General features: G+C 37.5%; 1 protein-coding gene across 1 annotated transcript in view; it reads left to right on the top strand.

The window, feature by feature from the left end:
• LOC124596458 (structural maintenance of chromosomes protein 4-like) overlaps positions 1-13,203 on the top strand; it is a 317,218-nt gene that overhangs the window by 287,404 nt on the left and 16,611 nt on the right. Inside the window, exons 17-18 of the mRNA XM_047135592.1 lie at positions 3,540-3,713; positions 12,214-12,396. Coding sequence (XP_046991548.1) covers positions 3,540-3,713; positions 12,214-12,396 — 357 coding nt within the window. The remainder of the gene's footprint in view (positions 1-3,539; positions 3,714-12,213; positions 12,397-13,203) is intronic.

The raw sequence follows: 13,203 nt of genomic DNA, 5'->3' as shown, positions 1-13,203 counted from the left end.
ACCTACCTGTTACAGAACTTCAGAGAGTACAATGTAAGGCAAGCAATCCATTGCAGTAGATTACTTTTCCAGACTTGTGTATGATCAGTCCAATTCCATCAGACATATTCACATTCATCTTGAAAGATGTACTGTGAATGTGTGGTAAGTGACTCCACTTAGAGTAACCCCTCTGCATGTGCCACCAATTCCTGAATGGAAGAGATTTATTCAGTCTACCACTAACTGAATTAATGGTGAGAGATGTGCAGTAACTTTCTGGTCTGTTATTAATTCACTACCAAGAGACTACAGCAAAATGGCATGTCATTACAATATGCTTATGACTGCAATCCCTCACATTTACAAAATAAACACTTCCTAGCCATTATTTACAGAAACATATTTTACATAAAATCTCACTGAATGTATGCAAAAAAAGTATTCATTTAATGAACTGAAAGTAACACCATTATATAAACATGAGCTGAGTGAATTTATTTTTTGTGCTCACATAAGGGCACTGGACAGGCAATGCTTGAGAGGTATACTCTCTGTGTAAACTGAAAATCGAACGGCTCTCGTAATGGTGGAAGCTGCCTCTCCCGGCAGAACACTACAGTTGCCATACTCCCCTCTAGCAGTGTAGATGACTGTGGGGAGATTTCAATATGTGTTTCTTGCGTTTGTGTTATTAGTAACTCATATCTACTGTCCATGCAGTGATAATGCATTCTGTGGAAAATCAACATCCTCTGGGCATGTCTGCACACTGTGTAGTCAGTGGTTCATAAGGTGTGTGGTGAAGGGTCAGCTTAACTTTGTAAGAAACCTTGTAGTTGCTTCTTGTGACTTAGTGGGGTAGACAGAGTGGGGAATCATCTGCTTGATCTTCATTTTGCCGACCTAGCAATAAGCGAAGCGCTTGAACATTGCTTCTATTCTTTGTCGGAATTTATGGAACACTATATTAAGTTAACCTCATTTACCAAATTTTACTAATTGTCAATTCATAATATAGTTTATGTTGTGCTTATCATGTCATCTCAGATAATAAGTGCTGTTATCACATGTAGAAGCAACGTGGTACACCAACCTACATTATTATGATTTTGATTATGTCAACAATGCTGTCAAAATGACTACTGTATCATAAATTAACTAGGTTTGCCACTGTCCTATATCACATGTATAAACAATGTACTAAAAATGATTCTTGGACAAGTAAGCAATCTTTTAATAAAGGAACACAATCCAGTGATCTGTCATCCCTTGCACATCTGTCTCACATCCCCGCGAACACAATTTTTCCCGTAATACAGCTCTCAGCACTTAGGCATAGTACGTACCTTAAATAGTTGTGTGTAACCCACTTCATTTAACAATAAACATTAATTTTATAGTGGTAAAACAATATTTTTAATAATCTGTGATTTTTCCATCCCCTCCAATGCAAAAACTATTAGTCCTTGAGAAAAAATGGATAGGACCTTTTCTTGTAGGAAATGTAAAGTAGGTTAATTTTGTACTGGGAACCGTTTTTGATGGAAGCAGTGGTTTTGGAGACATTTGAGAAAAACATTTTAAAAAGCAATCTTAAAATGCACACCCACCCGAACGCTAACACCCCACTGTTCAGGACTTTTAGTTTATTGTTCAGGATACTTCCTCCTAGCACTGTGCAAAAATTGGGGATTACACGATTTTTCCCTCTAATTTTCCTTTGTTGACTGGACTAATTGTTGTGTTGATTGAGTGTTCCATTGGTTCTTGATAGAATATTTTATACCATATGAATGAAACACACACAACACTGGTGTAATATTCCTCAGTATTTATTATTTGTTACACGGACAGTGAGAAAGATAAGTATGTCATTCATAGATATTTTGTTGTGTCAAAGATTTTAAACTAGTGCATCTACAGAGTATCTCCATTTGCAGAGATGAAAAATGTTAATGTTAGAATCAGGAATAAAACAAAGCAATTATTTCAGTGTAAATGCAATGTAAAATTATTTAACTAAGATAAAGTAAGTGACCCTTTAACTAATGAATCATAGACAAATTACAGCAGTTGTACATGGAAGTAAATAATTGAACAATAAACTTAGGTGATGTATTCCAAAGGTGTGGCTGAACAAAATAATCTTATCTTTAATAGGTCCTAAATTACAAACATATAAGATATAATAGTGATACTAATCAGGTGAGTGATGCAGCTGTGATTACATGAAGTAAAATTTTTAACTCGAGAGAAATTATAGTAAATGAAATAAAGGAAAATGTGGCATAAGTGAGCAGGGTAATTTACAACATGGCCTGAATAGGATTATGAGTAGTATCTACAGTTAGAAGTTGTGAGTTAGGTAACTGTGTCTGATCATTCAGCACTGAGCTTGATTGTTGCAATCAGTGTGTGACAGGTTACAACATATTGTTGAGCCCAAACCTCTTCAGCATTCACGCGATCCAATTTAGACAAAACTCTCTTAACATAGTGCAGCAGTTGTTATCTACTGTTATTGCATTTCCGGCTCTATTTCAACAAAGTGGAGTCCAGTTATGTCTTGAGCCCAAATGCCACACTAAACAGCCATTGTGGATATAATGGCTTATCCGTAGCTACCTGAGGGTTCTCTGCGCCAAAAATCCTGTGATTCTGCTTTTTCATTAAGCCATTCAATGGAAAGTGTGCCTAATTAGAGAATATTATTTTCTTGGTGAAATTGTTGTCCACACTTTGTTTTGCAAGCGCCAAAGGACAAATGCTCAGCACATTTAGTGATCATTTGGCTGCAGTTCTTATGTGCCAGGTGGATTTTATAGGTCCAAGGGTGCAGATCTTCATTCAGAATTCATTTCATACTGCTTCTGAATGTCAGTGAATAGATTTTATCAGACTTCCTGCAAAATTGTCACTCGTGGTGGCAATGTTATCCCATCCCCGGAACAACTTACACGAGGATGGCCTGTGGGTTTAATGTCCTCAAATAAATCATTTTCTCAACTTTTGCAATCAGTCTCATCACAATTCACTTATTGGTACATTATGTTGCACTGAGCTTTCTAACAATCTCTGCAAAATGTTCGCCACATTTGTAATACGTATTCACTGTGACAATACTGGGTTCTATTGTGAATTGTTCCGTTACTAATCACAGAAAAAACAGATGAAAATTGTGTAGTGTTCAGTGCTGTGAACTAAATAGAAGAGAAGTGGCGTGCATTTCAAAAGCTGCGTTCCTTATGGGACACCCTTTGTGTATGAAAGTTTTTAGTTAAATATGTGTATATTTTGAATACTTCATTTATGATGTATTATAATATTTATTACATGTTTGGTGTGGTTTTTTTTTTTACTGGTAGGTGATTCACGTACGTAATATTCAGTTAATATCTAGAGCTTTGAATTTCTGAAGCACTAACAACTCTTCATTCCAGATTACAGAGTTCATTTGTATTTTTTTATTTTTGTTTGTTTTATTATACAGTTTTCAGTTGAAGGTACTCTGTCTTTTTGATCAATTGAAAAACTATATAAATATTTTTTTTTTTTAGTTAGCACTACACAACATTGAAAAGGAAGAGTCTGTACATAGCCATAACCTAAAACTCCTCACTGATGAAGAGGGAGATCTGAATTTTAAGATTTTAGACATAACCAGTAAGCTTAATGAGAAGAAGACAACCTCAGAGATGCACAAAAATACAATAAATTTTTTGAGTAAAAAGGTACGTCAATTCATTGTACTACACTGTAATTGCTGCAGGTGAAAACTGAAGAGCCTAGTTCTCTGTATGGTAGAACGTACTGTAATGTGAATTTGCATAGAGAAACAATTTTACAAACTGGAAGTGGATCATCAGTAAATATTTTACTTATTTTTAAAAATGATTGATTAAGTCTCCCTCCATTTCCAGATGTGACATATTTCTGCTGATGCTGATTTCAACAAAAATATTTCTGTGAAAGCTGTCTCTATCAGAAATAAGTTGGTTGTCTTACTGTTTTTGTTAACCAAATCTTGCAAAAAAGTAGTGATTTGTAATGACAATGACAATAATAATAATAAAAATCTTATTTTCTTTTAAAAACAGCCTTATTGTATCTTTTAACTGGAAATATTTTTACATTTTCATCACAGTAAGTTGATAAGGGCTGCTCTGAAGTCCACAGAACGTACAATCTTCTTTTGTCAACCCTTCCTCTCTCCCGCTACCCTCTACCACATTTCTCCACCATTCTGGTGTAGAGTGACATCTCTTTTTTAACCAGTTTTGTTTTGTGGAAAATATAATATGTAGACCCATTCTTTGTTTATTGTATACTAACACTGTCACTTCACACCTTTCCAAAAAGATAAAAAATGTTAAAAATGCAATTGGCCAGGGTGCACCTATTTCAGGGCCTCACAAAATGTTTAGAAATGCATAATCCACAAAGGTCAACAGACATCACTGTCAGCATGAAGTTAGGTTTTTTTAAAGGCATGTTTGTGCTTTTTCTACAAAAATGAGAACTAGAGATACAGTTAGTGATGGCAGACTTGGTTTCACTGGTCTAGAGAATTATGTACCTAATAAGTGGATTAAGGACAGAAAAGGCCTGCCATGCTTTCATAATGAGATTCAGAAACTGTTGAGGAAGCAGAGGCTGTTGCACTCTTGGTTCATAAGAGTATGCGCAAATGACAACAAACAAAGGTTATTAGAGATTTGTGCCCCTGTGAAAAGATCTACGCATGAAGCACACAACTACTACCACAATCATACCCTAGTAAAAGATCTGGCAGAGAGCCCAAGATAATTCTTGTCCTATGTAAAATTGCTAAGTGGGACTAAGGCTTCCATCCATCACTTATTGACCTGTCTCGAGTGACAGTTGAAGATAGCAAAATAAAAGTTGCTGTTTTAAATTTCACATTCAAGAAATTGTTCATGCAGATGAACCATACCAACATAACATCATTTGACCTTTGAACAGATTACTATATGGACAACATGGTAATAAGCATCCCTGGCATAGGGAAACAACAGGAGTTGAAAACAAATTAGTCACCAGGTTTGGTGGAATCCCAATTCAGTTTTTCAAAGAGTACTCTACGGCATTGGCCCCTTACGTAGCTTGCATTTATCGTGAATCTCTCACCCAGCATGACTGCAAAAAAGTGCAGGTGACTTCTGTGTATAAGAAGGGCAAAAGAATGGATCCACAAAATTACAGACCAATATCCCTAACATTGGTTTGCTGCAGAATCCTTGAACATATTCTCATTTCAAATATAATAAACTTTCATGAGAGGAGAAGCTTATATCCATGAATCAGCATGATTTGAGAAAACACTGCTTGTGCGAAAGTCAGCTTGCCCTTTCCTCACAAGATATACTGTGAACTATGAATGAAGGGCAATATGCAGATTTCATATTTATAGATTTCCAGAAAGTATCTGACATGGTGCCCCAAGACAGTACAAGCATATGGAATAGGCCCACAGATATGTGAGTGGCTCAAAGACTTCTTAAGTAATAGAACCCAGTATGTTGTTGTCAATGGCGAAAGTTCATCAGAGGCAAGGGTATCATCAGGAGAGCCTCAGGGAAGTGTAATAGCACCGCTGTTGTTCTCTATATAAATAAATGATTTGGCAGAGTGTTGGACAGCAAACTATGGTTGTTTGCTGATGACACTATGATGTACAGCAAAATATCAAAGTTGAGTGACTGTTGGAAGGTGCAAGATGATTTAGACAAAATTTGTAGTTGGTGTGATGAATGGCAGAAAAATGTAAGTTAATGCAGATGACTAGGAAAAACAAACCGGTGATGTTCAGATACAGCATTAGTAGTGTCCTACTTGACACACTCACGTCATTTAAGTATCAGGGTGTAATGTTGCAAAGCTTTATGAAATGGAAGGACCATGAGAGGATTGTAGTAGGAATGGTGAATGGCTGACTTTAGTTAACTGGGAGAAGTCTAGGAAAGTGTGGTTCATCTGTAAAGGAGGCAACATATAATATGCTAATATGACCTATTCTTGAATACTGCTTGAGTGTTTGGGATCCATACTGGGCCAGATTAAAGGAAGACATTGAAGCAATTCAGAGGCAAACTGCTAAGGTTTGTTACTGGTAGGTTTGAACAACATGCAAGTGTTATAGAGATACTTCGGGAACTCAATTGGGAATCTCTGGAGGGAAGGTGACATTCTTTTTGAGGAACACTATTGAGAAAATTTAGAGAACCGACATTTGAAGCTGACTGCAGAATGATTCTGTTGCCTCCAATATGCACTGTATGTAGGGATCACAAAGATAAGAGATGAGAAATTGGGGCTCATATGGAGGCATATAGATAGTCGCTTTTCCTTCGTTCTATTTCTGAGTGGTACAGGAGAGGAAATGGGTAGTTGTGGCATGGGATACCCTCTGCCACATGTCGTAAGGAGGATTACAGAGTATTGATGTAGACTGTTTTAACCTCATACATTTTGAAGTATTAGACTTTAAAGGATGCCTACAGGGCTATGTCACAGAAATGCAACTGCAGCTGTAACCGTGTATACTGAACGCTACCCAGGCTGATCATACCATTTCCAACATCTGCACAAGTCTCATGGAAACAATCAGCTGGGCACCCAGAAAGTGTCAGCGTGCAAATACATCAATTAACAAATTGCTGTTCTGGTGCCGAGGTGAGAGTATGACAGGTTGCACGCAGTTCTACAGTAAGCTGTAGTAGTGTGTGGAGAACTGCATAGTCATATGTTTCATCTGTGTCATATCTCGCTCCAGTAATAACTGTACAGGAATGACTCTGAACTCCACACTGAATTGTGTCATTTTGCACTTCACTAGTTGCAAGGTGGTCCTGACTTCCTATGTGAAATGTTGTTTATGGATGAAGCTTCGTTCACAAATCATTCTCATGTAAATCTGCAGAATATGCATTACTGGTCTGTACAAAATCCCTTCTAGCTTCCTCCAATTGCTCATCAATAACAGTGCGATGTCAGTTTTTGGTGTGGCATCATTGGTACCCATATTGTAGGTGCCTATTTTTATCCGGGAATAATAACCAGATGGCAGTATGCATCATTTCTGCAAGACCCACAGCCCCTTCTCATGGGGTATGTGGGATTGGGAACACATCTATCAAAATGGTTCCAGCGTGATGGATGCCCCACACACTAAGCATATGTTTCCAAGGAAGTTGTGAATGCAATGTTTCCAAATAGATGTATAGGATGAGAAAGTCCTGTGAGCGGGCCACTCCAGTCTCCTGTTGTGACATTATAAGACTTCTTTCTCTGGCGTGCAGGACCCCCAATGCCACCAAAGCATACGCAACAATGTATTACTGCTGCGTGTGTGTGTGTGCAGCAATATCAGTGCAATCACTACAAAATGTACACTACTTACTTGTTAATCATCTCCACAAGTGTATTGATGCAAATAGTGAGCACTTTGAACATCTGTTGAGGCGCTGCAGTTTCATTGGACGTGACTTTACTGGTTATCTGTGAGTTGTTTTAAGTGCTCAATGTCAGGCACAAAGTTGAAATTTCTGTGGGTTATATGCCGCTAATAGTTGTGTTTGGAACACTAGAACCACATCTTATCACTAAATTGTACCTCTAATTTTCATTTCCGTAGAAAAAACATACATGTGCAATTTATCTGAATGTAACTTTGTGTTGAAAGTGATGTTTGTTTACTTTTATGGACTGTACATTCATGCCCATTGTTTGAACCCTTGATAACAGGCTGCAGGACAGTGCAGGAAACCTTTGCCCTCTAAAGTTTAATGTTTCATACTGTGTGAGTTTTACAACATTGAAACCAAGTCTGCCTACTGTAACTGTACTTCTAGTTTCATTTCAGTAGAAAAATGTACATGTGCCATTTTAAAAATATAACTTTGTGCTGAAAGCGGTGTTTGTTGGCCTGTATGAGTTACGCATTCCTGCCCATTATGTGAGCCCCTGACATATGTGCTTCCCCAGCCAAGTGCATTTTTCACATGTTGTTTCTTTTCAGAACTATATAAGTTGGCCTGGACTAATTTTGTGAAACTAAATATAGTTTTCAAAACAAAGTTTTCCAGTGAGCATGAAATCTCAATTTCACAATCATTGTGTATCACCAGTTTTGATTTATGGTAGTGAAGCCTGGACGTTTACTGCAGAAACCATTCAAAAACAGAGGGCTGTCCAGTGACTAATGGAGATATGCACATAGGGAATTACGAGAGATAAGAAAATAAACAAATGGATCAGAGAATAGATTGAAATGGAAGATGTAATTATGACTGATGCAAATTAAATGGAAATGAATGGGTCATGTAGCCAGGCACATGGTTGTTAGATGGACAAAGGAATTTCGAAGACTAAAGTGAAGGCTGAGATGACAGCCTGATGGAAGATGGATAGATGACGTTAGAAAAAGTGCAAGAGCCACAGGGATGTGCATAGCTGAAGACTGCGATGCATGGGAAATTATAGATGTGGCCATTATCCAGAGTTTGATGTCAAATGGCTAATAATGATGTAAGAACTCCGGTGACACAAGATAAGTTTCGCAGTTTGGCAGTCTTGGTTGTTCAGAGAGAACTGTACAAGAGCTTGGAATTATTATGTGTCATTGATTCATTGGCAGATAAGAAAGCGGCCAGTTACATATGTCTTACACATCCACTGTCAGTTATGTATCTCAGCCCCTGTGCTGACAAAAACTTTTGTAAGCAAACCCACATGTGGACTACAGGAATGGACAACTATGAAAGGTCATGACTGGAGGTCTGCAGGTTGGGGATTTTGCTTGCTCATACTGACTCGAACGTGCGCCACTCAAGCACGACTTTTTCAAGTATGAATGTTTGGTGTAGGCAGGCTGAGGTCGGACAAGTTGCTCTGGGGCGGGGAGGGAGAGGCCACCCAGCATGGTGCGCTCGTTGCTCTGATTTGTCTGCTGGTTCTGTGTGACTGCAGACTGGTGTTTCTTTTGATATACTTCCTCCAACTGATGGAACTATACTGACAGTTTAGTTATGCTGTACATATATATTCCTGCATGTTAGTGTCTACTGCTGTGGAAACAGTTAAAAGCCTCACGGACCTCATCACTTGTTCTGTAAAATCACCATATCAGTTCACTGTCGCATGTGGTTGTGAACAAACATAAACTCCATCTCAACCATCTGAAAACTTTTGCATGTACACATTCATTATCTTTCCATACAGTTTCTGTGTTTATGAATATTCTTCTCTCTATAGTCCAATTAAAGTTACTTGGTAGTTGATACTTCATGCACTGGAACTGGATTCCTCCAATCAGACCACTCAGCATCATGCCTGAACCGTTCACCGTTGCCAAACTGCCACAACAGTTGGTCATTTCACTTCCAGTTCCATGTCCATCATTCTTTCTTAATGTGTTTGGATTCTAATTCATTGGTCAGACACTTTTACTTTATATTTCATCACACATGATACCCACACCAAAATGACACACACACACACACACACACACACACACACACACACACACACACACTTGCATGCAAGACATGATTCAGTATCACATATACAATTATCATTACATTAGATAATCTTTGCATGACATTGTATGAAGCCGAATTTTTGAAGGCTGCAATTTCAACATTGCGATTGGAGCACCACAATCATAAACGTAATTGTTTCTCCTGACATTGTGGTATAGTGTAAAGGTTAGTGTATCAGCCTCACATGTAGAAGTTCATCGGTTCAAATCTTGCCAAAGATAGTGAATTAAAATTTGTAAATCTAATCAAAAGACTTTTATTTTTATTTACTTAATTAGTTTAAATGTAATGTTTTTCTTTCTAATTGTCTGCTGCTTCATTTTCATTGTTGTATTTGTATTATTTTTCTTTCTATCATTCTTTTGTCATTTGGAATCTGCATGTCACCTATATTCTGCAACCAAGAGCCAACAAGGCCTACTCATCTGTTGGTAATGCAGCAGCTCGTCTAGCTAAGCTAAGGGCAGTTTCAGGGAACCAATGATAGAAAGAAATTACAGTTTGCTTTTAGTGTTGAAACTGATTTTTTTCTGTTTTGAGTTTGTTCATAAGGTTAGCATTAATCACTGTGAACAAAGCGATCGTGATTTTAGTTCTGCTGCAGACTGTTGATCGCCATTTTCTCAGATAAAAATTACACATCATGAGGTTGTGGTTTGCTTAGGCCATGAGTTTTAAATTTGGGCACTTACATATAGTCTAAATTTGGGCTATAGGCAGATCTTGGGCTACTTTGTCAACATTATAACCTGTGCTGTTTCCGTTTTAGACTGCCAAGAACAGTCACAAAACATCCCATAGGTAAAAAGAAGGAAATGGGATGAAAATGAATATGACCAGAAAACTTGTGCAATCAGAAATAAAACTATATAGACATGTGTGCTAAAATATTTAACGTGCCATGAGCAACATTACTCCTTTTAAAAAAAATCACGGAAAATTGAAAGAAAACTTGTATTATGTGCAGAGTTGGAAAAAGAACTAGTGTCTTATCTACTTCACATAGAAGAGAAATTTTTGACTTCATGAGTGGTATGTTGAACGGCTTACTAGTCAGCGACAAGGATTGGTCTAAAACATCCACTTGAAAAGGGAGATGCAGGAAGAGCTTGGTGAATATTTTTCCTGCGTTGTAAGAAACGGACAAGAATTAATTGCTTTAATAATATAATGTGTGGGCTTCTGTAAGGCCATAGCAGATGATTCTCCAGTGTAATCTTTCACCACTGAGGGAAAAATTGGTTATATTTGGAGATTTCTGAACATGTGGGATTAAAATCACAGCAGTCTGATAATAGACCCGCACTGCTCATTAGCTATTTGTTTTTCTCTCCTGCACTACACTAAACCTGCGTGAACTCCGTCACCTTGCGCTCACTGCATTGATGCCATTTAATAACTCACATTAACTTGGGAAACATGACGGATGTCAGTGTCACTACCATTTCAAAAACTTTTGTAGCTTTATTTCTCTCCCAGTGGTGTAGGGTCAATGTCATAGGGATCAATAAATTGCACGCTATCACTCTTTTTCAACATGAGACTTGTAAATCTGGTTCATGTGCTAAACAAATAGCACCACTTCACAATGACTGTTAGGACTTTGGGAAAGGTAAATGGTTTATTAAGAAGCTAAGATTTCACACTATCAGGTGTGAAAAAATCATATTTATAACTGCTTATTTTCTTCAAAATCACTTGAGAAGAGTTATGGAACTAAGAAATCATGTAAAATGAAAATTAGCAGTTTTCTTTTCCCACAAGGAAAGTAAGGCTTTTGATGAAAAAATAAGTTCATAATACAGTGTGGTGTAGTCTTACATACCTTCAAGTGTTTTTAAAGCATTAAAATCAAAGAAATGGTTTTCCCCACTTTCACCTAGATGGTCGGGCCATTCGAGCAAGTGATCTGGCCATTTGAGCAAGAGACGCTCAAATTAGCATGAGGGAAGTCAAATACAGTTGCTCCAAATGAACAAAATAACTAAATTGGCGTATATTGGACATAAATGGAACTACATGCACTGAACAATTTTGAGCGCGCATAAATGTCAGAAACAGAACTCTAGTCTGGACACATATATCTTACTCCATATACACAGTTAAGCATTGTACTTATTGGGCCATAAAGCCACCCATTTAATCCAACCTAATATCAGTTTCCCTGGATTTCAGAGATCAAGAATAGGTCTTCATCACATCCCATGCCTCCCCTTTTCCAGATTAAATCTGTGTTAATCATCCACCTTTCCATTTCGTGCTCATTCCTTGTACTGTATGTATACCTATCTTTTGATCCCTTTCCCCACCCTCTCCTAGTCCCTTGATTTCTGACACCATTTCTCCAAGCACATTTTGTGTTCATTTTAATTCTGCATTCTGAGTGATCTGACCTTCTCACCCCTGGCCGCCCTCATGCCCTCAGCTTCTTCCTCTGCTATCGTGGTTTCAAAAGCTAGGCTTCCTATAATTCTTTTTCATGTGTGTTTTATTTTGGCTGAATTGATGTAGATATCTTTTGAATATAAATTTTGGCCAATCTATCTTCCTTTGTTTGAACATAATGCTTCTCTATTTGATTGATCTTGCTTTATAAAATTATGTCCTTTTGTTTATATGAGATGCCACTTCGATTGAAATAAAGTAATGCAATCATTTGCTCTCCATTTAGCTAAAGTCATTAAAGCCACAAGTTATCCCTGGTATAGAGGTCAAAGAGGAATTTAGCCTTCTTATGTCAGATGAATTACAGTACATAAACCAGGCAAAACTGGAAAACGACATTGCAGTGTTAAAGAGCAGAATTGGTTCTGAACTTGTAAATGTAGCAGTGATTGAAGAGTTCATCCAGAAGGTAAGATAATGACTAATATTAGCTAGTCTTTTCACTATGCATGTGCATAATGACAGTCACACATTATGTGATTTTGTGTTTGTAACTCTCTATAAAAAATATCTGACAAAGAATATATATATCTAAGAGGAACCGGCTGCCAACATTTCTGATTCCCTGTTTTCACACTGGCAAATACAGTGATGATTCCTGCAATGAGCCAGTGACCCATTCCTTCCTTATCCTTATTATCACGAAGCTATTGCCCTAACATTTTATGACGTTACTCTTAGCAGGTACACTACATTGCTGCATGTTACCAAATAAAACCGCAGTTGAGTATTTTTACTTATTTGTTTGTTTGTAGATTTTCCAGCACAAAGTGCTTTCTTTTCTTGATGGGTTATTACTGTCAGGTACGGAAATAACTTTGAGCATTCACAAGTACTAAGGCGTGGCTGTTATGTTTGAATTTTTCATTGTTGCCATTTTTGCCTGATGAAGGAACTATCATTTGAGAAAGTTTGAGATTTAGTATCTGAATCTGTGGCATATGTTGGTATTGTCATTGTCTTTCCCTTCTTGTATCAGTGGTGAATGGTGGGCAGAAGAAGTTCATTGCAGAGTGGGGGAGTGATACGTAAAAACAGTATTGAGTCCATAGCTGTATCACAGCACTGCACTGAACAGGTATTTGAATGTTGTGCAGGGGCAGTTGAATTTAATGAAACTAAACTTCTAATAGTTATTATTATAGGTCCATGAACTCTGACTTCAGAGCATTTCTGCTCCAGCTAGAAAGTGTTCTTGGTTCACTTTATAGGAAGT

The sequence above is a fragment of the Schistocerca americana genome, chromosome 2, assembly GCF_021461395.2.
Source record: "Schistocerca americana isolate TAMUIC-IGC-003095 chromosome 2, iqSchAmer2.1, whole genome shotgun sequence".
Classification (NCBI taxonomy): Eukaryota; Metazoa; Arthropoda; class Insecta; order Orthoptera; family Acrididae; genus Schistocerca; species Schistocerca americana.
Note: the sequence above shows the minus strand (reverse complement) of the source record. Positions and strands in the feature narration are given on the sequence as shown.